Genomic DNA, 26,819 nt, shown 5'->3' on the forward strand with positions numbered 1-26,819 from the left:
AAGGTCAAGTATGTTTCTCCCTCTTGTTTCCCCCTCCATCTTCTGCAGATCTGTCTAGCAGCATTGTCCTTTTGAGACCTAATGGGGTTGATTGGCGGTGTGGCTGTCGAGCCGTTCCTGGTAGTAGATGTTGTTTATCCCCACCCAGAGTACATTCTGTGTGCTTGCCACCCTCAGTGCTTCCACCAAGTGCTGTTCAACATGGAGGAGCAGAGAGAGTGTTATCAACTGAGGGAAGACAGTGTCGAAATCAGCAGGCGGTTTCCTTGCCCATGTTTGATCTGATGCTATGAAAGTTGGAGTTCAAGGTCAATGTTGGTGACTCCCAGGGCAACTCTGTACCAGCTCTGTTTAGCCTGTCCTGCTGGTGGGACAGGAGCCATCAAAATGTGGTGTCTGGGACATTCTAGGAGTATGATTATGTAAGGCTGTTGCTTGTATTAACTTCTGTTGCAATAGGGACTGCAATATTATTAAAAAGTTATTAATTGGCAAAAAAGCACCATGGGGCGTGATGTGGAAAGAAAATTTTGGGCTGATATTCACAAGCTAACAATTTGCAGACCCCTTGTTGATTTGTTGTTCGTCCAAGTAGTGTTTCATTCCCACAGGTTTTCTAACCTTTGTCCCTTCCACCTCTATATTTCATAGTCGACTTAGGTTTAGGCGCAGTTACAGCCGAGGTTGTCTTGGACTTAATTTGTGAAGAGGTTCGTACGGATCAGAAGTATGGTCTCTAGCATCTTCATTAAATAACCACAGCTGTGTATTCCCAATTTTATGAAACCAGCCAGGATTTTGTTTTAGGCCAGTTATGGCATTGTGTGTAACAGAGTTTTATGCCATGGTGATTTGAGGTGATAAACATCCAAATAATACAGCTATGGATTTTGCCCTTTCAAGGTTGTGATCGGAAAATGCTCTTTCTCTTGATGTGTGGATGCATTTCTGTAGCAGTAGTCAGAATCCAACTCTACTCTGTCCTTCTTTTGTGTTTGTGATCCTGCTACTGTGATCAGGAGGCCAGTTCCAAGCATAATGTGAAACTTGCACACAAGATGCTGATGTCTTGTGAGTCATAGAGGCACCCAGCAACAAAGTGGCATTACATTTGGTGATTTGCTGGTGGTTACACATCACTTACATATTGGTTCTTTGAGGGCTATTTGAAAGCTTTTCACAGCATAGTTTTTTTTTAAATTGGCTTGCGTGTGCAATTTTTCTTAACAATTAGTGAGCACATAGTTGAAAGGGACTCAAAACTAGCATCTGCAGTTCACCAAATGAGGAATTTAAGATGAAAACTTGGCAGATGTTGGATAAATGCGTCAGGACAGAGGGACTGACATTTCAGCTGAATGAATACTTATCAGAATTTTAAACTTAAAATTTTTTCACTGATAATTTTAGCTTATTTCCTTGTTTTTTTTTGTAGTGTAATATTTTGTTGGCAAAATAAGAAAGCTCTTTGAAAACGTATTTCAAGAGGCCATTTAGTAATCTGGGTTCACCTGCACTTTTGTAGACAAGTCAAATTGCAGTCTTTTGCCTTTGGGCGCAGTTGAGATCTTGGAATACTGCAGCACAGGCTGCCACCAGTAACACAAATGTTGTGGCATGATCAGCAAGGTGAGAATCGCTTCGTTGCACTATCGTCTCTCACTTATGGCATTGAATGTGGAGCAAGCTTGCATCCATGTAACATTCATGTTCCCTAGACATCCCCAAAAGTAACAGTTAATTACTTTTACAGTGTGTGCGCGCACCACAGTTGTTTTAGAAGCAAAGAACACTGCTGGTACTGGTATGTACATAGGATGACCTCAAACGGTAAATGCCTAGCTGGTGTGCTTTTGTGGTGGTAGAGATAGGTATTGAATAGGATACTGGAAGGAGTTTGTGCATTATCAACTCTAATAGCCCTCCTGATCATAGTCCAATACCTCTTTATCTCTCCCAAAACCAGACAAGTATTTTGGATGTTGAGTAGAGAGTTGGTGGCCAAGTTTTAATTCCTGCTCTGAACAAAGGACATGGATATGTCGAAGCTGACAAAAACTAAGCATTTACAGTATGACTTAATTAGAGAGGAAAGAAATGCCTGGTTTGTAATAGAAAAGCAAAATGTGAATTGCATCAGAAATATTTGAGGGGCCCACTCAGCATTTTGTGGAATGTTAAAATGCTGATTGCATATGCATTAGGTGGGAGGTCTCCAGGGAGAAAGATAGTGTGCTGCCGATTTAATGATGGAGAGAGTTGTACATGTCTGTCTTTTCAGTTGTTGAGTTGAGATATTTTAGTCCTTTTGCAAGCAAATGGTTAGAATGTTTGATTGGAAGTTGTTTAAGATTGTATTCCGGCCCGAAGGTCTCACTGCCAGCGTGCCAAGTTTGAGTAAATCATCCCTTGATTATCTTGTGCAGCATGATTATTGGAGTTAAACTCCTGGGTTAATTAATGACCAGTCCTCACTGCTAAAGAGACTGCAACAAAAACAGTTCCAGTTCACTCCTCAATCTTGCCAAAGTTATTTGACACCACTAAGCCACTTGAACTCAATTTGGGTCCAGTTTCATTTGAGGTTGCTGGATGGAGGGCATGCCTCTGAATAGAATTCTCTTCGAGTTCAATTGGGTCGGGGTTTGACTTATTATCTGTTTTGGTTCTGGTGTGACTTTGTATGTGGGTTTTGTGATTATATGCAATTTGTTTGACTAGTTTTGAGGCAGAATTTTTTTAACGTATTAATTTGTGGGATTTTTCCATCCCTAAATGCCCTCAAGGGTTGTGGTAGTTGCCTGCTTGAATCACTGTGATCTGTGTGCCTTGTGGTTTACATGTCCATTACAGAGAATAGGTTAATTATTAGCCACATCTGAGTCACACATAGGCCAGACCAGGTAAAGAGGATAGGTTTCCTTTGTTAAAGGATAGCCACGAAGCAATGGGGTTGGTAGTTCATAATTTAAGTGACTGATACTAGTTCTTCATTCGCGATTCGTTTGGAAGGGATCTTTACCATGAGCTCCAAACCCACCAGCGCGCAACCCCACCCCCCAAATTCCAGTCCATTCCAGGGGTCCCACTCGAGGGCAACCATCGCAGCTGTGCCAAACTCTGAGAAAGCTATAATAACTGAACTCCCACTCTAATATGTCACTGCTTTCCCTGAGGGTCTGTGGCAGTTTAAGTTGAAGTGGGGTTACAGAGCAAATAAGTTTAGGAAGTACTGGCTTAAAAGTTTATTGGAACACTAGTACAATTCCAGATTTTCGGTCATGTCTGACACGAATGTTTTGAACTGCATAAGCGCAATGACTCTTTAACAGGTATTTCATAGAATTTTCATAGATTCCCTACAGAGTGGAAACAGGCCATTTGGCCCAACAAATCTACACCGGTCTGAAGAGTATCCCACCCAGACCCATTCCCATATTGTATTACTCTACATTTCCCCTGTCTAATGTACCTAGCCTACACATCCCTAACATTGGCAATTTAGCATGGTCAGTTCACCTAACCTACACTGTAGGAAGAAACCGGAACACCCAAGCAGAAACCCACGCAGACATGGGCAGCTCAGTGGTTAGCACTGCTGCCTCACAGCGCTAGGGATTCCAGCCTCTGGCAATTGTCTGTGTGGAGTTTGTGCAATCTCCCCGTGTCAGGCTGGGTTTCCTCCGGATGCTCCAGTTTCCTCCTACAGTCCAAAAATGTGCAGGTTAGGTGAATTGGCCATGCTAAATTGCCCATAGTGTTCAGGGATGTGTAGGTTAGGTGCATTAGTCAGGGGTAAATGTAGAATAATAGGGGAATGAGTATGGGTGGGATACTCTTTTGGAGGGTCAGTGTGAAATTGCTGAGCTGAAGGGCCTGTTTCCACTCTCTAGGGATTCTATGATCGCTGATGGGGCGAACGTGCAAACTCCACGCGGTCACCCGAGGCTGGAATCAAACCTGGGTCCCTGGCACTCTGAGGCAGCAATGCTAACCACTGAGCCAGCCAAGATACTTTTATGCGGATTAGTTAAATATTGCGCAAAAGTGCATTACATGCAACTCTAGCTCTGTTACCCTCTGAAATTCCAGCACTCCTTCAATTCTGGATTCTGGTTTTGAAGTGCTCCATGACGGATGTTTTCAGGCATTTTGCTTGGTGGTAAGAACCATGTAAATATAAGTTGCTGAATTAAACCATGTTGCTCACAATCTTGACAGGAAAACCCCTCTTTTACATAGGAACCATAAGGCTCAATATGTCCAATGAACTAACCTGGCAACTCTGAAGGTGATTACGCTGTCCCTAGGAGATTTTAATCCTCAAACTGATGAATCATGAATGGTGATATCATTTAATGCATTCTGACAGTCCCTTTTGTTGTTAGGCTGCAGGATTCTACTTCGAAGAGAAGGTCAGCAGGCTAAGTAAATTGAAAAGTCTGATTTTTAGTTTCCGATTGTACTTTAGGTCAAATAAGCCAAGATTTCAGGCTATTGGATGCTTCTTTTTGTATATTTGCTGTATTTTGCATCTGATTGGTTCTGGGCTGTTTAATTATCCTCTTGGTTAAGGAGCTCATATTTAAGGCAAGGACCGTATTTTGCAATGACCAGCTGTGATGTGCATTTGCTGTATGCTAAACTCCCTCTGTCCCCCCAGGCGTCCCCATGGTTTGTCTTTCAGTTGTGTGACTGACCCTGTGAAGTACATTTTGAGAGGCTTTGAGGCCAGCTTGGTGGTGGCTTGCCTTTGAGTTCTGAGCGGTTTGCAGCTGATGAGGCAACACCCATTGACTATATCCAGACCCGTGTATCCAAGTAAACTTGAAATGGCTTCCTTTTGTGTCCCGCAAGGCCCTAGCATTAGGCAGGAAAGCAACGGCTTGTACTTTGCCAGGATGTAAAGTACTACTCCTGGTCCAGTGAGCTGGATTGATTTTGATTTGAGAGTGCTGCACTCTGGGTCCAGGTGTGATGCAGGCTGGCATCTCAATCCAATATTGTCTGTTTGTTACTGTCAGTGTTTCTATTCATCAGACGGCCACATTTAAAGCGTGCTGCCAGTGCAGAGAGATACTCTTCAATGTTCCAGTCCTATTGCAAAGAGTAGAGTGCATATTGTAGGTTGACAGTGCAGAACTGCTTCTATACTGTCAGAGTCGCCATCTTTTGGATTGGACTTTAAGCAGTGATCCTTTTTTGATTTCTGTGGTGCCTAACAGTACTGAGGGATCTTTTACAATTTCAGTGAGGAACAGAGGTGATCCCATCAATGGTGGCCAATGTTTATCTTTCAAACAACAACACTGAAGTAAATTATTCGATCATTACTTCATTGCTGTGGTGGGATCTTGTTATGCTTAATTTGGAAGCTACAATTCTTGCATTAAGACTGACTATATTTCAAACAAAGCTGTAAGCACTTTGGGTCACCCTGAGGTCTTGAAGTGTGAGCTCTTTTTGTGAATAGCCCTCTAAGTCCAAAGTCATCCATTTCAGCCAAGTCTAGCTAGTTTTTTTTCTTAAGCACATGAATTTGTGCCACAGAGATTGACGCTAAGGCTAATTGTCCCTCTGCTATTCTCTAAAATGTGCTACTTTGGTCCTGAATTTAAGAAACCTCCCTTTCTGATTAAAGGACCTCCGTGTCATTGATCTGCTGAGATGGCTGCAGATGGCAAGTAATCAAGAATTCCCAGCAGCATGATCTGCTTTTCCTCAATGTTAGTAAAAGATGTTTTGTGACTCTCTGCAGTATAGCATGGGCACACGTAGAGAGTTATTTCTCTATATCGCATTGCGTTCTCTATAGTGAAACTAAATGCTCAGTATTGAGGGTACAGCTCCTGCACCTCCCCAATCATTAACTTGATGCAGGTATTGTATAAATTTGTGTCCCCAGAGTGTGAAAGGATGCAATGTTGGATTGGGTTCAATGCTTCGGAAAACAGTCTAGCAAATCTTATCAATCAAATGCTATTTGGCCCCAAAAACACACCCTTCCTTCTTTCATGAATTGACCCTGCCTTAATACTTCGGTCTTGAATTGCATCTGGTTTTGAGCATTCTATCTATTTTGATTTCTTGAGAAATTGTTCTACAGTCCATTTGTGCTCTCATTGAAATAAAGGTTCCACCAAATTCTATTATCATGTTAAACTGCCTAATTTTTAAATTCTTCCCCATCAAACTACAAGTCCAACAGAATTGCCTATTAAAAATCAAGGTGTTTTCAGATGACCGAGCTATCTTGAGTAAACAGGCAAGTTGTAGTTTTAGTATTTAAGGTTGACCTTTATTCTAATCCATGGACAGTATGGTTTCTTGGTGACAGAGGCTTAATTCGGAAGTTTTAAACAGCAGCCTTGGTTCTAGGTTGAGTCACTTGCTCACAATTTGGAGGTGCTGGTGTTGGACTGGGCTGTACACAGTCAAAAGTCACACAACGCCAGGTTATGATTAGATTAGATTCCCTACAGTGTGGAAACAGGCCCTTCAGCCCAACAAGTCCACACTGACCCTCCAAAGAGCAACCCAACCAGGCCCATTCCCCTACACCTAACACTCTGGGCAATTTAGCATGGCCAATTCACAATTGACACAACCACCTGATAAGGAGCAGTGCTTTGAAAGCCAGTTGGACTGTAACCTGGTATTATGATTTTTTTAACCTTGTTCACAATGTACTAGTTGGTACAATGAGTTAGGGATGGCCTTGTCCAACCTGCGTCTCTGGAACTTTGTGGCCCTGCAACCCTATGAGAGCTCTGCATTTCTCTTACACTGGCCTTTTGTTTAATCCCACTAGCATTGACTGTCATGCTTCTGATAATCGGAGATCCAAAATCTAAAATTCTGTCTCTAAACTACTTCGCCTCTTGATCACCCTGCTTTTCAAGCTTTATCACCGGTCCTGGTGCCATGTCCTTTGGCTTAATCAATTGCCATCCTGTGAAGCACCTTTTGTGTGTTTAGTTATGTTAAAGATGTACATTAATGCAAATTGCAGTTCTTTTGACTTATACAGTATGGCTGAAATCAGCTGAGGTTACTGGAATATGATTTCTCATCTCTACTACTTTTTGAGGATCTTTTAGCTGATGCAGTAGAAAGTGCTTATCTGAGATTAGAATAATATTTATTGATGGGATAGTATGGATAATGGGAACTTGTGAAACCTCATCTGCTGGATAATGGAAGTTAACAGGTAATTGGAAGCACCCGAGTTTTGTTCTTGCAATATGACTGCCAGATTTGCAGGCACAGAGTTGGAGAGAGAGAAAATACAACATAGACTGAATTTAATATTTCATAGGCAGCAAGGTTGATTTGTCAGCTGGGAAGGAATTGGTGTTAGTGAGCTGTGCAGTGAGGCAAAGTGTCAAGTACAGATTTGAAGAGTCTGGCAAGTAATTGAGAAAGGGGATAATAGGAGCATGGATAATGGAGGTTTCATTGCATTATGCTCTAACTTGGGAGTAGCTGGAGTGACAGGGAGCAAGTCTCTATATCTAACTATCCTGCTGCAATCTTTGAGAGCACTTTGTCGACTTTCAGGTTTCTGCCAGTATTCCATTCACCTTCATTAACATCCCTTGCCTTAGACACTATTATTCCTCACTAACTTTTCTCTGGTTTAAGTAAGTGACTTTTATGATGGGCCATGATTATTACAGGTATGAAAGACCCAACTGAAGTCACATGAGTGTTATGACTCCTAAAATGTAGGTTTTCATCAACACCACGCTGGGTCAATATTGATGAAGGAAGGTAGGAGCTAGCATTTGTACTGCTGAGCTTTTATTTTCTGGAGATAAATTTGGAATAAGAAACCTAAGTATGAGGTCATTGCATCTGTTGTTTTGACAAAAAGAGTGAGTAGTCTTGACTCAAAAACAAAAATTGCTGGAATAAGTAATGTCTTTTCTTCTGAAGAAGGATCACTGAACCTGAACGTTAGCTCTGATTTCTCTCCTCAAATGCTGCCAGACCTAACCTTTTCTTGCAACTTGTTTTTTCTGATTTCCAGCATCTGCAGTTCTTCAGCTTTCTTTTTAAAGCAGTCTTGACTAGCTGGCACAGTGGTCAGCCCTGCTGCCTTCCAGTGGCAGGGACCCTGATTCAATTCCACCCTCAGCAACTGTGTAGAGTTTGCACATTCTGTGTCTATATGGGTTTCCTCCCATAGTCTGATGATGTGCAGGGGGTTAGGTGGATTGGCCTGTGTCTCCAGGGTTGTTTAGGCTAAATGGGTTAGCCATGAGAAATTATAGGATTAGAGGGATTGGGAAGTGGGTCAGGGTGGGTTGCTTGCTCTGCAGAGGGTTGGTGTGGACTCGATGGGCTGAATGGCCCGCCCACCCTCACTCCCGTACTGTAGGGATTATGATTGTCGTGGGAAGGAAGACCAAGGGAGGTTAGGAAGTTCCAGAATGTAAGATCCTGTGAAAAAATATGTTGAGTCGAGAATGATCCAGGGAATTTTGATTCCAGCTGGGAATGCCAAGGTTAGGAAGGCTGTGGAAGATAGGTAGTTGACCAAATATTGAATCATGCCAATTCCAAGATGTCACCTCTCAGATTGTGGTAGAAAATTGCATGAAACTTTCTCATTCTTCGACCATCTGAAATATTTGTGCTTTTTCTGTTTTTTTTTAAGCTTTGGAACCAACGGAACCATTGATTGTGGGAAAGGCCAAGTATAGCAGATTGTGGTTATTTTCCAAAGTGATTGTAGGAGGGTCGGATGTAATTCAAACAGGAAATGGGTTTTCTAACTTAAAATAGAGAACTGAAAAATTGAAAGACCTTTCAGAAAAGTGTTTTGAAGTAGAGATTGTGAGCATCTAGAAAGAGGAGTGACAAGCAGGCCTCGTCTATAGTTTCAGAGACTTGGATGCAAGTCTGCTTTGAGGTTGAGGGTAGAGTTGAAGCGCTTTAAATTCTTTTTTGTATGTAATGTGTGTAAAATCGTTTATACAAGATCACATAATCCATTTGAGCTGAAAGAACAGTCCTGAAAAGGTGAAGAATTTGAGGCTTCACTTTGAAACTCAAAGATTTTCTCCAACCTTCAAAGCACCTAATTCAAAATGAAAGCTATCTTTCCATATTTGGAAAATGCAAACTGAGAATTAGCAGCCCATTTAATTTGTGCTTAAACCAACAAATGGGTGTGTGCTGGCTCACAATGTGCCCTGTATGAGCTGTTTTTCTTTATTTTTAAAGAAAACATAATTAAATGTAACTCCACATACCAGCAAATCAAGTCCCATGTAAGACTTGAAGGATTCAGAGGCATCAATTCAGAACATAGGCAGCAGAAGTGAGTAGGTGAAATTACAGGCTCGGAGTCACCAGTAACCAGAGGGTGTACAGATTTAAGCTATTTGGCAAAAGAGCTAGAAGGGACCAGTTTTTTTTTTAAAGCTGAACATTACTATTTGGAATGCCTGGAAGGGTGGTACAAACAGATTCAATCATTTTAACAATATTTTGTAAATGGAATTGAAATTGGATGGGGGGGGGAATGTAAGGTGGGAGTATGTGGCGACAACACCAGTCACATCCTTTGTTGGCATGTGAGGATCCATAGTGGCCAGAAATGTGTCCAGACAGTTTTTCTAGTATATTGGCAAATTCCTAGGATGTTTGAGTTAAGTGGGATTGTGCCTGTGACTCACTTCACTGTGTGACGTGGCAGACACACCTTTTTGGAAATATATTTATGCACATCTAGGTGTTGTGTATATTTTGTGCTGTCATGTTATTGGGCATGGCATAAAGTGCTTGTCAATCGTTCATTACCTTCTGTTGCAGGAATGTGTTTAGATGCATAATTCCAAGGCCCCAGGAGGATCTTGAATTAAATGGCTGTTTGGTGCCAAGTCAAGTGAAGGTTTCCAACTGAAGGTGTAATGTGATTTATTCTGAATTTCAAACTTGTCAGCAGCACTGAACTTTTTCAAATAATTAACTCTCAGGAATTATTTTGTGCGCTCCCTGGCGGTTCATTCAGAACATGCAGCTATCCAAAATTGCTCGGTTCTGCCCTGGGCCAGAGCAATAACTGAATATTTATAATTGGGTTTAGTGACTTTCAGAGTAGGAGGGGTCAATCCCAGGGCTATTACTGCTGATTGTTTATCAGTTATCACTGAAGGATTTGCTGCTTTGAAGGCACTACATAAATATCTACTGTTATCTTGTCATAGTCATAGAGACATAGAGATGTACAGCATGGAAACAGACCCTTTGGTCCAACCCGTCCATGCCGACCAGATATCCCAACCCAATCTAGCCCCACCTGCCAGCACCTGGCCCATATCCCTCCAAACCCTTCCTATTCATATACACATCCAAATGCCTCTTAAATGTTGCAATTGTACCAGCCTCCTCCACATCCTCTGGCAGCTCATTCCATATACATACCACCCTCTGCATGAAAAAGTTGCCCCTTAGGTCTCTTTTATATCTTTCCCCTCTCACCCTAAACCTATGCCCTCTCGTTCTGGACTCCCCGACCCCAGGGAAAAGACTTTGCCTATTTATCCTATCCATACCCCTCATAATTTTGTAAACCTCTATAAGGTCACCCCTCAGCCTCCGATGCTCCAGGGAAAACATCCCCAGCCTGTTCAGCCTCTCCCTGTAGCTCAGATCCTCCAACCCTGGCAACATCCTTGTAAATCTTTTCTGAACCCTTTCAAGTTTCACAACATCTTTCCGACAGGAAGGAGACCAGAATTGAACGCAATATTCCAACAGTGGCCTAACCAATGTCCTGTACAGCCGCAACATGACCTCCCAACGTCTGTACTCAATACTCTGACCAATAAAGAGAAGCATACCAAACGCCTCCTTCACTATCCTATCTACCTGCGACTCCACTTTCAAGGAGCTATGAACCTGCACTCCAAGGTCTCTTTGTTCAGCAACACTCCCAAGGACCTTGCCATTAAGTGTATAAATCCTGCTAAGATTTGCTTTCCCAAAATGCAGCACCTCGCATTTATCTGAATTAAGCTCCATCTGCCACTTCTCAACCCATTGGCCCATCTGGTCCAGATCCTGTTGTAATCGGAGGTAACCCTCTTCGCTGTCCACTACACCTCCAATTTTGGTGTAATCTGCAAACTTACTAACTGTACCTCATATGCTCGCATCCAGATCATTTATGTAATTGCATTTGCTGAAGACTGTGTTCGAGTGATTAAAATATCAATATCTATCTTCCTTTTATACTGTTGGGCTTCCCAGTTTTGACCCTATTATTCTGTTCTAAGGGTGGGAGTTTGTGGAATTGGAGTGTTAATCACCTGTTGATCATGTATGGTGTAATCGCATTTGTGTTTCATTTGGAGACTGCAAAAACAGCAGCCAACTGAAACCTCTGCTTCACGCAAAACAGTATGTAGACTTGTTTACCAATCAATGTCAAAACTACATGTGGCACCTTTTAACAGCACACCAGGAAAACTCCCTGTGCATAGAGTATATTTGAAGTGTACTTGCTCTCTCTAGTTGGGTTATTGCTGGTAATGGGATTGTTCATACTCGTGCCCAGTTCTGATATCCCACTGGGCTATGCGCAAGTGACCGTTCACGGGAACTTTGACTGGGAACCCAGGGAGCATTGCCCAATTATGCCTTTCTGAAGCCCAAGCAAACTGAGGCTGCTGTTTTCCTGTCCTGAGATCAGCTACCTTTACCATGAAAGCTAGTTAGAAGTTGTATAACTGTCTTAACCTAATTAAATAATGAAACATGAGTTTCTGAAGTCATTTAAATGAAAAATCTAGAAATTTAGCCTTAAGATCCGTTCATTTTGCCGCCTTCCATATTGATAGTTCAACTGCTATCGGGAACAGATCCCAACATGAAGCGAACTTAATCTTCGTGTGTAGGGGGACTTTAGAGCCAATTGTTCAAAATCATTTGTTACTTCCCAGCGTACTACACTTCCACTTTATTGAAATAGTTACTTGAAGCCTTAACAGCTTAATGAAAAGTACCTTTTTGTCATACTGAGTTCAGAGGGTAATGTTCAGGAAGTATTTAATTAAAAATCTCATGGAGGAGATCTGTAGATCAAGCAGGCATTCGCACTGGTAAGTCCTTGTATCTTTTTAAAATGCAAACCAGGAATTCTTGGTTAGCCTTCAGTCCTGCACATGAGAGCATTTGTACTCTTCATAGCAATGGTTAACTAAGGGGTGTAATGCCTTTCTTTAAAATAGTCTTATTGGTCTTTTACTGGTGGTCATTGAATTTTGTTCCAGAGGGTTGATCAGAGATTTCAAAAGGATGAAAGGACAAAAAAAGGACTTGAATGAAATAAATTGAGTTCTGTTATGATATGTGAGGAAGCAGCAAAAAAATGCCTGTAAATTGAGCGTCGCACGCAAGAGAAATGCATTGGAATTTGATTACTGGGCCATTCTTTCTTGGTGTTTTATTGCCAGCTGTTCACACCTGACTCATTGTGCACTATTTAGATGGCATCCTTTTTAACAATTTTGGGGAATTACATTAGAATTAGGCTTTATTGTCACATGTACTCAAGCACAGGGCTACATGAGAACAGCAAAGTGTACACACCATTTCTGGCACCATCTTAAGTGTGAAGACACCTCGTACACAATCTTAGGTATAAATTAGAAAAATGAAGTAGTAAAGATGAAAATTCAACATTACAGGCTTTCTAAAGCAGGGCCTTCACCTCGCCTGCAAGTCCACACTGGACGGTGAAGTCTTGAATTATTAAAATGCTGCTCAGTAACCTTGCTGTAGTTAATGCCCATCCCAATAAACATGAGATTTACTGAGGCCAACTGACATGCAGGATTGTTACTTTATTTAAAAAAAGAGTCATCCCTTGCTGAAAATCTGCATTCCTTCACCGAAGCTAATCCAACTCTGACAAGCATGCCGCATGCATTACCCCACTGTTTGAGATCTTGCCTCATTGCACATTCCTCACATGCTGCCACTTGTGCCAAGGCTTGGGGCTGGGCTGCACCGTTCGTGTAAATGCCAGATGGTTGGCATCCTGTGAGCTGACATTTATGAACTGTGAAAGCAACCCAGACACCCAAGTTCAGTTGTTTTGCAACAATACAATTGTCCTTATTAGTTAATTCTCAGTAGAAAACACATTGTACTGTTCTAAACATGGAAGGAGGTCGTTCAGCTCCTCAGAACTTTTTTCGCTGTTCACTTTGACCATTGGTGATCTTTATATCCCCATGTTGGATCCATTCCCCTTAATATAATTTCCTAACAAATACGTCTTTCGCAGTTTCAAGGTTTTCAATTTATCCCCTGCCTTTCTACATTTGAACAGCCTTGTATTAATTTTAAGATTAAGCTCCCTTGTGCTGGTCGTCTCTGCCAGAGGAATTTCTCTAAATAATGTATTTGTTCTTTCTCCTTTATTTGCAGGTTGTTGTCAGACACCAACCACAGAGGATAAATGATAGGATTGCAGCTGGTGTGACTTTAAAATAAGAGTATCGCCGCAGTGTTGGGTTTTCTCTCCCTGCAGCTGCTACTACCTGATCAGCACTGTCTCTACATTTCTGTTCTATTTTAAATTGCCTCTTCTGGCTTTGGAGAATGTTTCTGCTGCACGAATTGGGGAGGACTCTGTTGTTACTTGAGCTTCTGGAGGCAGCAGTGCTGGCACACTGGCAGAATGAGCCAGTTCAGATCGTCAAAGACTTGGACAGCCAGATCGAGGCCTCCATGCATTCGGTGCTATTGGAATCGGATGCCCCCGCTGTGTCCTTCAGCATCCCAGACAGCTCTGCGTACATTAGCCGGGCCTTTACGATGCGGATCCCATCTGAGGTGCTACCTGCCCGTGTGACGCTCAAGGTAATCGTGTGTCTCACCTTTCACTGACTCACAGTAACCTTTATATGAAAGCACAATAACTCCATACTGGCCATGTTCTGTATTGCAAAGGTTTGTTCACTACTACCCAGTTTTCACAATGTATTAAATTGTGGCCAGAATTCTGTAAAGGAAGCCATTCGGCCCATTGTGCCTGACTCTCCAAAAAAGCAGTTCATCCCCTCACCACCTCCCCATAAATCCTGCACACTCTTTAAGATGATAATCCAATTTCCTTGAGTGCCAAGGTGAACCAGCCTACGTTATGTTTTCAGAAAAAAAAATCACCAAGTCCAGTATGTGGAGTGAAAGGGACGGACTGAGGCATGAACTTGTTAGACCAATGGTGTTTTTCAATGACTTGCACAAAGCTTATAACCAAAATGTGACCATTTTAATAGTGAGAAATCTGCACCTTCTATTAGAGTCATAAAGATGTACAGCATGGAAACAGACCCTTTGGTCCAACCCGTCCATGCCGACCAGATATCCCAACCCAATCTAGTCCCACCTGCCAACACCTGGCCCATATCCCTCCAAACCCTTCCCATTCATATACACATCCAAATGCCTCTTAAATGTTGCAATTGTACCAGCCTCCACCACATCCTCTGGCAGCTCATTCAATACATGTACCACCCTCTGCATGAAAAAGTTGCCCCTTAAGTCTCTTTTATATCTTTCCCCCCTCACCCTAAACCTATGCCCTCTCGTTCTGGACTCCACGGTCCCAGGGAAAAGACTTTGGCTATTTATCCTATCCATGCCCCTCATAATTTTGTAAACCTCTATAAGGTCACCTCTCAGCCTCCGACGCTCCAGGGAAAACATCCCCAGCCTGTTCAGCCTCTCCCTGTAGCTCAGATCCTCCAACCCTGGCAACATCCTTGTAAATCTTTTCTGAACCCTTTCAAGTTTCACAACATCTTTCCGATAGGAAGGAGACCAGAATTGCACGCAATATTGCAACAGTGGCCTAACCAATGACCTGTACAGCCGCAACATGAGCTCCCAACTCCTGTACTCAATGCTCTGACCAATAAAGGAAAGCATACCAAACGCCGCCTTCACTATCCTATCTACCTGCGACTCCACTTTCAAGGAGCTATGAACCTGCACTCCAAGGTCTCTTTGTTCAGCAACACTCCCTAAGACCTTACCATTAAGTGTATAAGTGCTGCTAAGATTTGCTTTCCCGAAATGCAGCACCTCCCATTTACCTGAATTAAACCACATCTGTCGCTTCTCAGACCATTAGCCCATCTGGTCCAGATCCTGTTGTACTCTGAGGTAACCCTCTTCGCTGTCCACTACATCTCCAATTTTGGTGTCATCTGCAAACTTACTAACTGTACCTCATGCTTGCATCCAAATCATTTATGTACATATAACGTACACAAATTATATTTATGGCCTGCACAGAATGCTCTCTGCTACCTGGACTGGTGGAGCTACATTAACACTCAAGCTCCATATTGTCATCCATATGAAAGCAGCCCATTTGACTGGAACCATACTGCTATCTCTGTCAATTCCAGCTAGTGGTGGAGTGTACTGTCTGCAGGATTTACTGCTGTGATCCACCCGATTCCTCCCTGGCCTGCATCCACTACCACCCAGATGGGGGTGGAGATAGCAGATGCTTAGGAATCACTTGCCATCCAGGCTCCACACAACCTGACTTGGAACAATATCACCAATCCATCTGTTGCTGTAGCACGGTTCTTGCATTCCCTGTCAAACAGTACTTTGAGTCTCCTGAATTGCAAAGACCGCAGTGGTTAACCATGACAAATAAGAAATAGGAACAGAAGACTCCTATTTGACTTGACCCCTCAAGTCTACTCCACTGGTTCAAGGCAGCAGTTGTATACCACTTTCTCAATGGTAGTTAGGGGAGGTGATGGCCTAGTGATATTATCGCTGGACTGTTAATCCGAGGGCTTGGTAATGTTCTAGGGAACCTGGATACGAATCCTGCCTTGGGAAATGATGTAAATTGAATTCAATAAATATCTGGAATAAGGCATCTAGTGATAGTGACGCCATTGTCAATTGTTAGAAAAACCCATCAGGTTCATTCATGTCCTTTAGGGAAGGAAGCTACTGTCCTAACTTGGTCTGGTCTACATGTGACTCCAAACTTTCAACCCAAATGCCCTCTGGGAGATTCAGAGCAGATAATGGATGCTACATTGGACATGGACATCATCTAGCCAATGAATGAATTTTAAAAAAATAGTTGAGATTAGCAGTAAATAGCAGACTAGTCAGCAGTGCCTTCCTCATGTCAACAAATTTCAAAGAACTGTTTCCAATTAAAGTTAATTAACAGTTAATGGTAGTGCTCTGGGGAGTGTTGAGAACACAGCAATCATAGGTGCACATTCATAGTTTCTTGAAAGTGGCATTGGAGGTAGACAGGGTGTGAAGGAATTTGGCACCCTTGCCTTCCATTGGTCAAAACATTTAGTACAGGATATATGTTGCAGATGTATGAGATCGGTGAAGCCACTTCTGGAATACCACATCCAATTCTGGTCACCTTGCTGTAGGAAGGATGTTTAACTAGAAAGGGCACAGAAATCTACAAGGATGTCGCTGGGACTTGGAGAGTTTGAGTTATAATGAGAAGCTGGATAGATTGGGACTTTTTTTTTGCTGGAGCATTATAAAATCATGACGGATGTAAATAAGGTGAAAAGCCAAGGTCTTTCTCCCAAGGGTAGGGGAGCCAACACTAGAGGACTTAGGTTTAAGGTGAGAGGGAAAAAATTTAAAAGGGACCTGAAGGGCAACTTCTTTGCACAGGGTGATGTGTATATGGAATGAATTGTCAGAGGTGGTTATAGAGGCGAGTGCAATTACAGCATTTAAAAGACATTTGGACAGGTACATAAATAGGTTGAGAGAGAGATATAGGCCAAGTACAGGCAAATGGGACTAGTTCGGTTTAGGATACCTGGTTGGCGTGGGTGAGTTGGACTGGAGGGTCTGTTTCCATGCTGTATGACTCTCGAGGGAATCCTGATTGTGGCTTGTGTAACTAGGAGCACCAGACCGTATCAGTCATGAGGGGAGGCTCCAGCTGTCCCTTTACTTGCCCCACCCTGGCCAGATGGGAGCCTGAATTCGCTTGGTCCCTGTCCAAAATGAATGGTAGCATCCTTGATCCCTTCACTGATCCTTCTAAATTCATTCCCTGGTCTGTGCTGCATGAACTAATCCTCCTCCTGGACACAGTGAAGTTTGCATTAAAAACTTGAGTCTTTGTGAATTGATAAATTGAAGCGTTTGCCTGTTGTTCCAGATGATTTGTGCAGTCTTAAGATCTGGATTACATTCTGAGCAGTTCCAGCTGAAAATCTATAGACTGCTTTATTCAGTGGCCTACAGCTGTCTGGCCAGATTGTAGAGCTTTAACTTTCTGCAGATGTGGCAGAATTTTAACAACTGTGCAAATTTACTTTAGTAATTTCTCACATTTTGAATTTCTAAACAAATCCATGAGAGACTAACATATCAGGGCAGTTTATCTCTGGAATCTGAGGAATTTGTAGCTTGTTCTGACTATTTGTTATGAATGAGCTTTTTATTTTTAAATTCACCATTGTATCTTCCCTCTTCCGTGCTTGGGTTGTGTTCCAAGGGGCATGAGCCAGTCCGCTGTACTGCATACAAGTGCCTTGGCCCTTTGTGAACCCAGATACTCGGTCTCAATGTTAGCACCCAGTATCTTTACTTCACAAAATAATCCACAGGATTAATATTGAGTTTTAATAAATTCATAGCTAAAAACTTGTACATTTATTGTCTTCCTCAGTTGCCTTTAAAAAGGTTATGGTTGTCTAGCTTTAGTTCATAAAGACCTGTGTGGCAAAGGTGCTTCTGTGCTGTAGGGAGTTCCAGCAGTTTGACTCCTGGAATGCTGATGGAATGGCGCTGTTGTATATCTCTGTCAGGATTGGATGAGTCTAGGAGCTGATGGTGTTCCTTCACATCTGTGCTGTTCCCCATCATAGATGTTAGAGGTCACTGCTTTGGGAAGTGACTCCTACTTCCTATCAGTTCCCACTGACCAGAATTCAGGAGCCAAAATATCTCTTCCCATTCCCAGGAACACAGATGTATATGTACTGATTCACTTGCCCCTGTGTGCATGTTATTGCGCAAGTGCAAGCACGCACACGGACATACTCCACCTCTCTTTATCTCCCCCCCCCCCCCCCCCTCTGTTGCTTACAGGTGGTGTTCAGGTTTATATATAGCCCACTAATCCTCCCACCACTTGTAGACAATCTTATCTCAAAGGCTGCTTACAAATATGTGAACGTGGTGGACATGCTTTACAAGAATGGTACAAGCAAATCTTACCTCTAAGCGCATTAAGGACATGTTAGGGCAGGTGAGAAAAAGCTACTCGGTTTGAGTAGCACCTTAAAGAAGACAGGAGAGGTGGAGAAATTTCAGAACTTGGGGCCTTAGCAGCCAGAGGTAGAGCCAATTGTGATGGAATGATTAAATTCAGAGAGGTTAATGAGTTGAGAATTGGAGGAGCACAGATCTTGGAAAACTGGTGCTGGAGGAAATTAGAGGTGTAATGGCCTGGAGAGAATTTGGAATAAAGCTGAGTGAGACTTGTAAAGCCATTGCAAACAAGGAGCCAGTACAGCTCAGTAAACACAGGGGTAATGGGTGAACAGTACTTGGTGGAAGTTAGGACCTCCAATTTATGGAAGGAGTCTGATTAGGAGTATATTGGAATGGTCAAGTTGAGAGCTAATGTAGGCATGGATGAATGTTTCAGCAACACCGTATGACACAGGCAGAGTCTGACAAAGTTATTGAAGTAGAAATGTGATTTTAATAACCATGAAAATATATGGTGTAAAGGTTGCCTTGGACTCAAATATGACATCAAAATTGTCAACAGACTGCCTCAACTAATTGTTGGGAAGACGGATGGAGTGATCAGAGAACAGAGTTTCTGTCACAAATCTAAAGTAATCTCTTTAGTTTTCCGAATATTTAGTTGGCAGTAATTTCCTTCCATCCAGGTTTGGTTATCGGGTAAGCTCTTCTGAAATAATGATTGGTCAAAGAGTTGAAATAGAGCTAGCTGCTATCAGCATACATATGAAAAATCATACTTGCTTTTGAATAATACATTCAGACAAATAAGAGAACAAGAACAGCGTTGTTTAGAGTTTGTCAGAGGTACATTGTCATTTTTTCTGATTTTTGGTCAGAATGTTTGGTATAGTGACCACAGTGGAACCTTGACTAGAGGAAAGACTGCAGCAATTTGGGAGGTGACACGTGTTCAAGAGCTTTAGAAATAAAGGGGAGGTTGGAGGTGGGGTAATGGTTTGCAAGGGCAGAAAGGTTAAAAGTTGTTTTTGAAGAGTGTTATGATAGTAATTTGAAGAGGGAATACAGAGGAGAATAAACCGATAACTATCAGCTGAATGGAAACGAGATGGATGTTAGATGGCCAGCAGTGTTGTGGGAATAGTTTCGAGGGAGTAGGCGATGGTCTCATGAACAAGATAAGCTGACATGGGTGTGCAGGATGTTAGTTGAGAAACACCAGATTGATGTGGGGTTGAGGCTAGGGCAGGGGGTCATCCGAGAGGGCATTTGGCCTGGTGAACTAAAAGGAGGAAGGACAACCACATAACTGATCAGATGATTTTGATCTTGCTGACAAAGATGTCCATAAAGCTGCTCCTGCTTATTGGAGGTGAGGCTTAGGCAAAATTAATTTGTTCTTTCTGAAATGAAAATATTTTGCTTTCGACTCTGTTAGTGGAGTCCAGCCCTTCTAACTGTTAGAAGTTGCATAGTCACTATATCTTGAATCATGGAAAATGCTACCTCCGAAGTAACTTATAAAAGTGAGGAAAATCAGCTGGATAGTAACCAGTATAAAACAACTTCAGCCATGCAGCTGAGATCCATGTGGCTCATTTCCAACTTTGAACATTCCACTTAGAAGGAAACATTTAAGGATGTTGAATCTTGAAAGAAGTCAATATGTTGTTAGCTGTACATTTGTTGTCCATCTCTAAAAGGTAATGCTGGGCCTCTGCCTTGAACTGTTTCATGCCTTGAGGTAAATGTTTTGAGTTCTGGGATTTTGACCCACTGACAGTGATGGGATGGCAATATAATTCCAAGTCAGGATGATGTGTAGCTTGAACGGAACTTGCAGCTGGTGTTGTTCTTGCACATCCACTGTCCTTATGGCCATAGAATTCATGGGATTTGGAAGGTTTAGTTGAAGGAGCCTTGGTGAGAAACTGCAGCAATCTTCCATGTGCCAAACACCCTCAGTTTTGAAGGAAGTAAATATATTAATTTGAAGATTAGAGCTGGACTACTTTACCTGGATGCCGTCAAGCTGCTTGTGTTGTTGAAGCTGCACTCATCCAAACAAATGGGAAGCATTCCATCGCATTCCTCATTTGAGCCTTGCAGTTGGTGGATTTCAGAAGTCAGGTAATGAGTTACTTCCCTTAGATTTCCCAATCTCTGACCTCCTGTTGTAGCCACACTATTGGTATGGTTAAGTCCAGTTCCATTTCTGGTAAATAGGAACCTGTTGGATGTTAATAGTAGCAAATTCAGTAGTAATGCAATTGAATATCCACAGGAGATGGACTGTTGTCAGGGATGGTGATTATTTGAAGGGAATTATAATCCCTTCAATTTATCAATTATAATCCAAAACCTGAATGTTCAATTTGGATATGGACATGGATTGCTTCAGTATCTATCTGAAGAGTAGTGAATGAACATTTGGAGGGCATATAAATAGTTAATCTAGAATATTACTTCAGTTTGAACTCTAACCTCAAGCTATTTCAACATAGACCATTTGGTTCTGCTGTTCAATTCAATTCGTCCTACACTTTGCTCTTGTCCCATTTCCCTGTTAGAGTTTGAAATTAGAAACTATACCAGTAAATCTAGTGAACGCTGGTTCAAACTAGTGGGCGTTCACAAAATGTGAAGAATAAACTTCCCGATAAAGTAGTAGAGGTTAAAAGTCTGGAATTGTGCAAGCAGTTGCATGCTGCAGTTGTGGGGGGAGGTGGGAAGCATTGGGATCCTTCTGGATAGATGGTTGAATGAAAAGGAACAAAGTGTATTTTTCTGTAATTCTCATATGCACAATCCTGAGCTATGCTGGGGCATGGAAAGGTCAGGTCATGAGATAAACGGAGCCCATTAAAGCATTAATTTTCGATTTGTTTTCTATGGCAGGAAAAACATCTCCTGAGTCATGTTAATGAAATCCAAATGCAACGCCATCTAGGTCTGTGTGCAGTTTCCCTTTTAAATGTAGCCTAACCTGTGAAACAGACTTTTTTGTTTCAGAGCAAGGAAGGAAAGGGCAGATCTGCTGGTGTCATCCAGCTTTTGAACTGTAGCATTGTTGAGCTGGATTTTGTTTTTAAAAAATCATCAATGTTGTTGTACAGCTTCTATTCACTTTTGAGTTTTTTTTAGTTGAATGGTCATTACTCCTGTCTTTTGGTTGCCACTAAGTACAGTTCAGGAGTTGGCAACACATGTATTCTGTTTTGAGATGACACATGTATTCAAGAAAAGTGTCAGCTAAGGATTTTAGGATTGTGCAGAATTTGTGCTTACTTACAGAAGCTACCAGCTTCAAAGCTGCCCAGTACAGCAATCTCTGCTTTTCCAAACTCCACTAAATCTAAGCAGAAATTCTTGGAGCAGCAGCACCTTTTTAAAATTCTGTTCTTTTTTGTTCAAATCTCTCCATGTCTTTGCATCCCTGTCTTTATAAACACCTCCAGCTGTCCAACCCTGAGACCTTCACATTTCTCCATATAGTTGGATGAGATGGCACAGATAGCAAAGTGGCCACAGAGTCTGTCTCTCCTTTTCTTCTCTCTTCCACCTCCCTCCCAAGTTGTTTCAGAGCATTGAACAACTGGCAACTTTGGGACCTGAGGTTGCTAATAGTCCATCATTTTGCCTCTATATTGTCCCAGTCAGTCAGTTCACCCGTGTGCATGTATCAGGCAGTATCTAACAGATCTATCTCATTTGCATTCCTTTTAGAAATCCTGTTTTATTTTACATAGTTCAGAAACCTGGGTGCTATTTGACCTCCATAGTTAGGAGTTTACTTTGTATAAAGTAGCCAAAGACTTGTTCGAATGCTCCCCCATGTTCACAGGCTGGTTACAGCCGTGGTTTTATGGATCAGTGCAGAGTAATTAAATTAGATTAGAAGTGTAATAAAAAGCAGCCAGAGGGGAAGAGTCCCAGTGATTGAATGCAGTATTATCTCTAAACACCAAGAGTCAAGGCTGCAGATACGTTCATCTCCAACGAACCTGCCTTTGGTTTTCTTTTGTCAATTTTCTGCTCTCTTGATCTCTGCTAGGGTCTGCTAACCTCTCCACAGCACACTGCCCCATTGGGCACTCATGAGCTTAAATAGTGAGGCCCAATTTACAAATGAAAAACTGAGCCATAGAGATTGAGGTTTGAAGCCCTGCTCCAGGTGGTCTGAGTTCAACATATGGGCTGTCTTTCTAATGGAATGTTAAACTGGGGCTCTTCTTTCTCAGGTGGCTATAAAAGAAATATAAATATGCACATAGGAGTTCTCTCTGTTCTGGCGATTATCTATCCCTTAATCAGAATCGCTGAAGCAGATTATGTGGGAATTATCACATTACTGCATGCAAGACTTTGCTGAGCTTAATTAGCTGCCTTTAGTCCATTGGATGAGCTGATACACTTAACAAAGAACTGAATGTTGAGAGAATATTTGAGGTAATAAAGCTTTACAGTAGGGAAAGGAATGTGTTAGGCTGATTATTGGAGAGTAGGGTGTGACTTTAAGTGGCAAACCAAGAAAAAGAATGGTAGTAGTTCTGAAGGTGATTAAAGATTATGAAGGATGAAGACACATGTCCACAAGCATTGTAAATGAGGATGTTAATGATATTTGATAGGGAGTGAATGCTAAGATGCATGGGCAAAATTTGCTTGCTGAAAGAGTGGTTGTGAAGTTACAGGGATGAAGGGCTCAGTTGGGCAACATGTGCGAGGAGCTAAGCGTTCAGAATTCTATTGGGCGGACAGTGAAAGCCTTTTTCCGAGGATGGTGATGGATAGAACGAGGAGGCATAGCTTCAAATTGAGGGGGGATAGATATAGGACAGATGTCAGTTTCTCTACTCAATAATAGGGCAGTGGAACCCACTGCCTGCAACAGTTGAAGACTTGCCAACTTTACAGGCATTTAAATGGTCATTAGATAGGCATACGGGTGAGAATGGAATAGTGTAGGTTAGATGGGCTTCAGATGTGTTTCACAGGGTGGTGCAACATAGAAGGTCAAAGGCCCTGTACTGCACTGTGGTGTTCTATGTTTGAGCCTACTTTGCTGCTCTGGGGAAGTGGGGATAGCAGTAGCTGGTGAAGTACATGTTTGTAGATCTCAGGATAGCTAAAGGTTCCAAAATGTGTCATCTTGGTACTCCTTGGCTGACTAGACTATCTGTAGCACCCATTACCTGGCACAAAGTGCCACACTCATGGGCAGTAACTAGGGGAATTTTTTTCTTGAAATTAGTTTTGGGACAGGAGATTGGAATTGACCTAAATTTCAACGTTATTAGTGCAAAGTTGATGCAGGCTAGAAACATACGGTGACCTCTTCATGTAAATGGTGGTGGTAATGTGAAACTTTGAGTGAGAGAAACATAGCACAGCAGTGAGCAAGGGTGCAACTGATGTAGGCAGCAGATGTTTGGCAGTGGGCTTTGAATCTTTCTGTCCCCACCCTGGTCCCACAGGAACAAGTTGATTCATGTGAGCTCCATCCTTTTCAAATGCATTTTTTAGCAGCATCTAACTTTATATATTTTTCTTTTGTGCCTATTACATTGATCTTATCTCCTTTACAATCTGACTGCATCTCTTCCCAACCTGACCTCTTTAATTACTCTGTCCAATTTGAAATCCAGCGTCCACAGCCCCACCTTGACTCCCTGTTCTCTCATTCTCTCTTCTCTTTTTCCCCTCTCTCTTTCCCTCTTCCTATCTGTCTTTTTTTCTCTTTGCCTCGTGCATTGTCTCCCATTTGCTCTTTCTTCCTGTGTTCTCTCTCTACTTTAATCCCAGGGAGAGGTTGTGCTGTGAACAGCCGCAAACCCCAAAACTTTTCCAAACTTATGCAACAAACGCAGGGTGCTTTTGTTGTGCTACACAGAGCCTTTGTGTGCATACAGAAAATCCTGACTCTGCATTTGTTTTGAAGTGGCCAACATAATTAACATGGGTGTGGGGAAGCATTGAGGTTAATGAGGGAGAGAAATTTTCGCAAAATATTCAGATCAAACTTCAACTTTCTATTACACCACATTATATATCAAACCAGGTTGCTAAGCTTGTCAAACTTTTCCAAACATCCCATGTTTTTTAAAACAAACTATCATGCAATAGTTTAGCAAACACCCTTCAGCCTCCGAATGAAACAACGTCTGCATCCCAAACAATTTCATATTCTGCTTTGTTTCACTTGTTTATTTTAAATTTCTCTCCTTTTGACCTTCACTGCCAACAGATTTCATTACAGGTGATATATTTGTTATAGTTTCCACGTGAACTGGCAGCAGTTCACCTCAAACGACAGTTGCTTTTCAAGTCTGACATTTGTGTTGCTTTCAATTATGTGGGGTTTCATAGCCTAGACTTGTCCTCCTTTCACCACATGACCAACTTAACTAACTCTACTGAGGAGCACTGGGTGCTGACTGAATGGGGAAGTGGTGTTGAGCTCTTCTCGCTCTAGCCCCAGTAAGCTAGTCTGAAATGGGGCACACTTACTGTGCTGTACAGGGTCTGATTGGATCAGTCAAATAAATGGCACAGTATTTTAAAGAGTACCTGCAGCAACTTGTGGAGGTGATAACACCATGTAAATTGGGGTGGAAATGTTAAGAGGAACATAGCATGGCTGTGAACTAAGATGTAATTGTTGTAGACAGCAGATGTTTGGCAATGGGATTTACATCTTTCTGACCACACCCTGTTCCATCAGACCAAACTAATGCCTGAGCGCTCCAATTTTGGAGTGAATGGAACAGCTCTTTTTTTCAGATGCTGCTGCTGAGGGCACTTAAAAATCTTTATTATCCTTTGCGTCATGTGTCACTCTGATCTGTGTATACACTACAATGTGGCACATCTCCCTGCACTCCCTTTCTCCTGATGAAATATTTCTGAACTATAGTCACTATTGTAATATCGGAAACATTCCAGCACTGTCAGCTCACTGAATCATAGAATTATTTTGGTGCGGAAACCCATTGTCTTCACTGGCTCTGAACAAATCGCCTTGTCATTATCCCACTTTCTCCTATAACATTCTTCCTTTTCAAAAAACATTCTGGTTTCCTTTGCCACGGTTTGAGCTTGCATCCACCACGTTCCCAGACAGTGTTTTAGACAATAATCACTTGGTGTTTAAAAAGTTTCCCTCATGTCACTTGCTCACTTTGCCAATTCCATGCCCTCTTGCTCTTCTGCTCAGGCAATAGTGTGATACCAATATAGGAACAAGCGTAGGCCATTCAGCCCCTCAGGCTTGTTCCACTACTTACCATGTCGGTTTCAGTGATGGTTAAGGGGTGAATATTGATCAGGACAGAGGAGAGAATTCTGCGGTTCTTCAATATGCTTTCCTGGGGACTGTTGTATCCATCCAGACAGGGCTATGTTTAATGTCTCATCTGAAGGACGGCACTGTATCAGTAATGTGCTGAAATGTTGGCCTAAATTAATGTTCTACAATCTAGTGTGCATCTTGAGATCTACACCAACTTCTGGGCACATGAGCCATATCAGGCACTCTGTACAAATTGTGGGATTGAAGGTGACATCATCCTTCTCTGTTTAGTGAAGTACCACATGGAGAAGTATATTTAACCTTGCAGCTATCTTTGTGCTTGTGTTAAATGTGACTTGTCTATTGGGCTTTGCAGTACTGCTGATCAGGTAAATGTTGGCAGTGGCTCCTGTTTGTGAAGTTGACTGAAGATCTAACTATAACTTTTTCCTCATAAGGGCTGCCACTACGATCACTGCTGCCAGTTACTGTTTTTAAAAACATTTGATATCTATCAGATTAGTGCTGAGCACTGGTTGGCATGCTGAGCAGTACAAAGTGATTTAAAGTGAATTCCTTTTGAGAATGGAAGGCCCAGTGCTTCAGTGGACTATCTCTCAACCTGGTGAATCCCCTTCACCACCACCACCACTCCCTAAACCCCCCCCCAACCCCCCCTCTGCCTGAGCTCTGGATAGGGTCAGTGTTGGATTTACTGTGACTTCCTGCAAGTACGGTCTATAGCTTCCTGCCCAGGTGACCAGGAGAGGTAGAACTGGATCCTGTGAGAATGACACTGCACTGCAACTCAATAGGAATTGACTGAAAACAACACATGCTGGAAATCAGTGGGTCAGGCAACATCCATGGAGAGAGAGAGCAAGCAAATATTTCAAGTGTAGATGATTCTTCAGAGCTGAAGTGAAGTGTGGACGGGGCAGCATTTATGGTATAGTTGGGCGTGGTGGGTGTAGGCTAGGGTAGAAAAGATGTTGAAAACCTATCAACTTGTTTTCTAAGTCAATGCTCTACAAACCCCCAACTGATTAGCATAAATGCTGTCCCCTCCCCAATTCACTTCAGCTCTGAAGAGTAATCTAGACTTGATGTTTGCTTGCTGTCTTTCCATGGATGCTGCCTGACCCGCTGTGATCTCCACCATTTGTTTTCAGTACAGATTCCAGCATCTGCAGTAATTTCCTCCTTAAGTAAGAATTGACATCATTCTGGGAAGGAGAAAGAAAGAGAGGGGGACAGT

The 26,819-nt window shown here is 42.2% G+C and overlaps 1 protein-coding gene across 5 annotated transcripts in view; it reads left to right on the forward strand.

Moving 5' to 3' along the window:
- Nucleotides 1-26,819, forward strand: part of dag1 (dystroglycan 1) — a 103,301-nt gene that overhangs the window by 50,426 nt on the left and 26,056 nt on the right. For all 5 annotated transcript variants that reach the window (XM_043708513.2, XM_087994513.1, XM_087994514.1 and 2 more), the window contains one exon: nucleotides 13,447-13,881. In XM_043708513.2, coding sequence (XP_043564448.1) covers nucleotides 13,621-13,881 — 261 coding nt within the window. In that variant the 5' untranslated portion in view covers nucleotides 13,447-13,620. The remainder of the gene's footprint in view (nucleotides 1-13,446; nucleotides 13,882-26,819) is intronic.

Source organism: Chiloscyllium plagiosum, unplaced genomic scaffold, assembly GCF_037043375.1.
Source record: "Chiloscyllium plagiosum isolate Xiang-an unplaced genomic scaffold, Cpla_swu_hap1 HiC_scaffold_14, whole genome shotgun sequence".
Lineage (NCBI taxonomy): Eukaryota > Metazoa > Chordata > Chondrichthyes > Orectolobiformes > Hemiscylliidae > Chiloscyllium > Chiloscyllium plagiosum.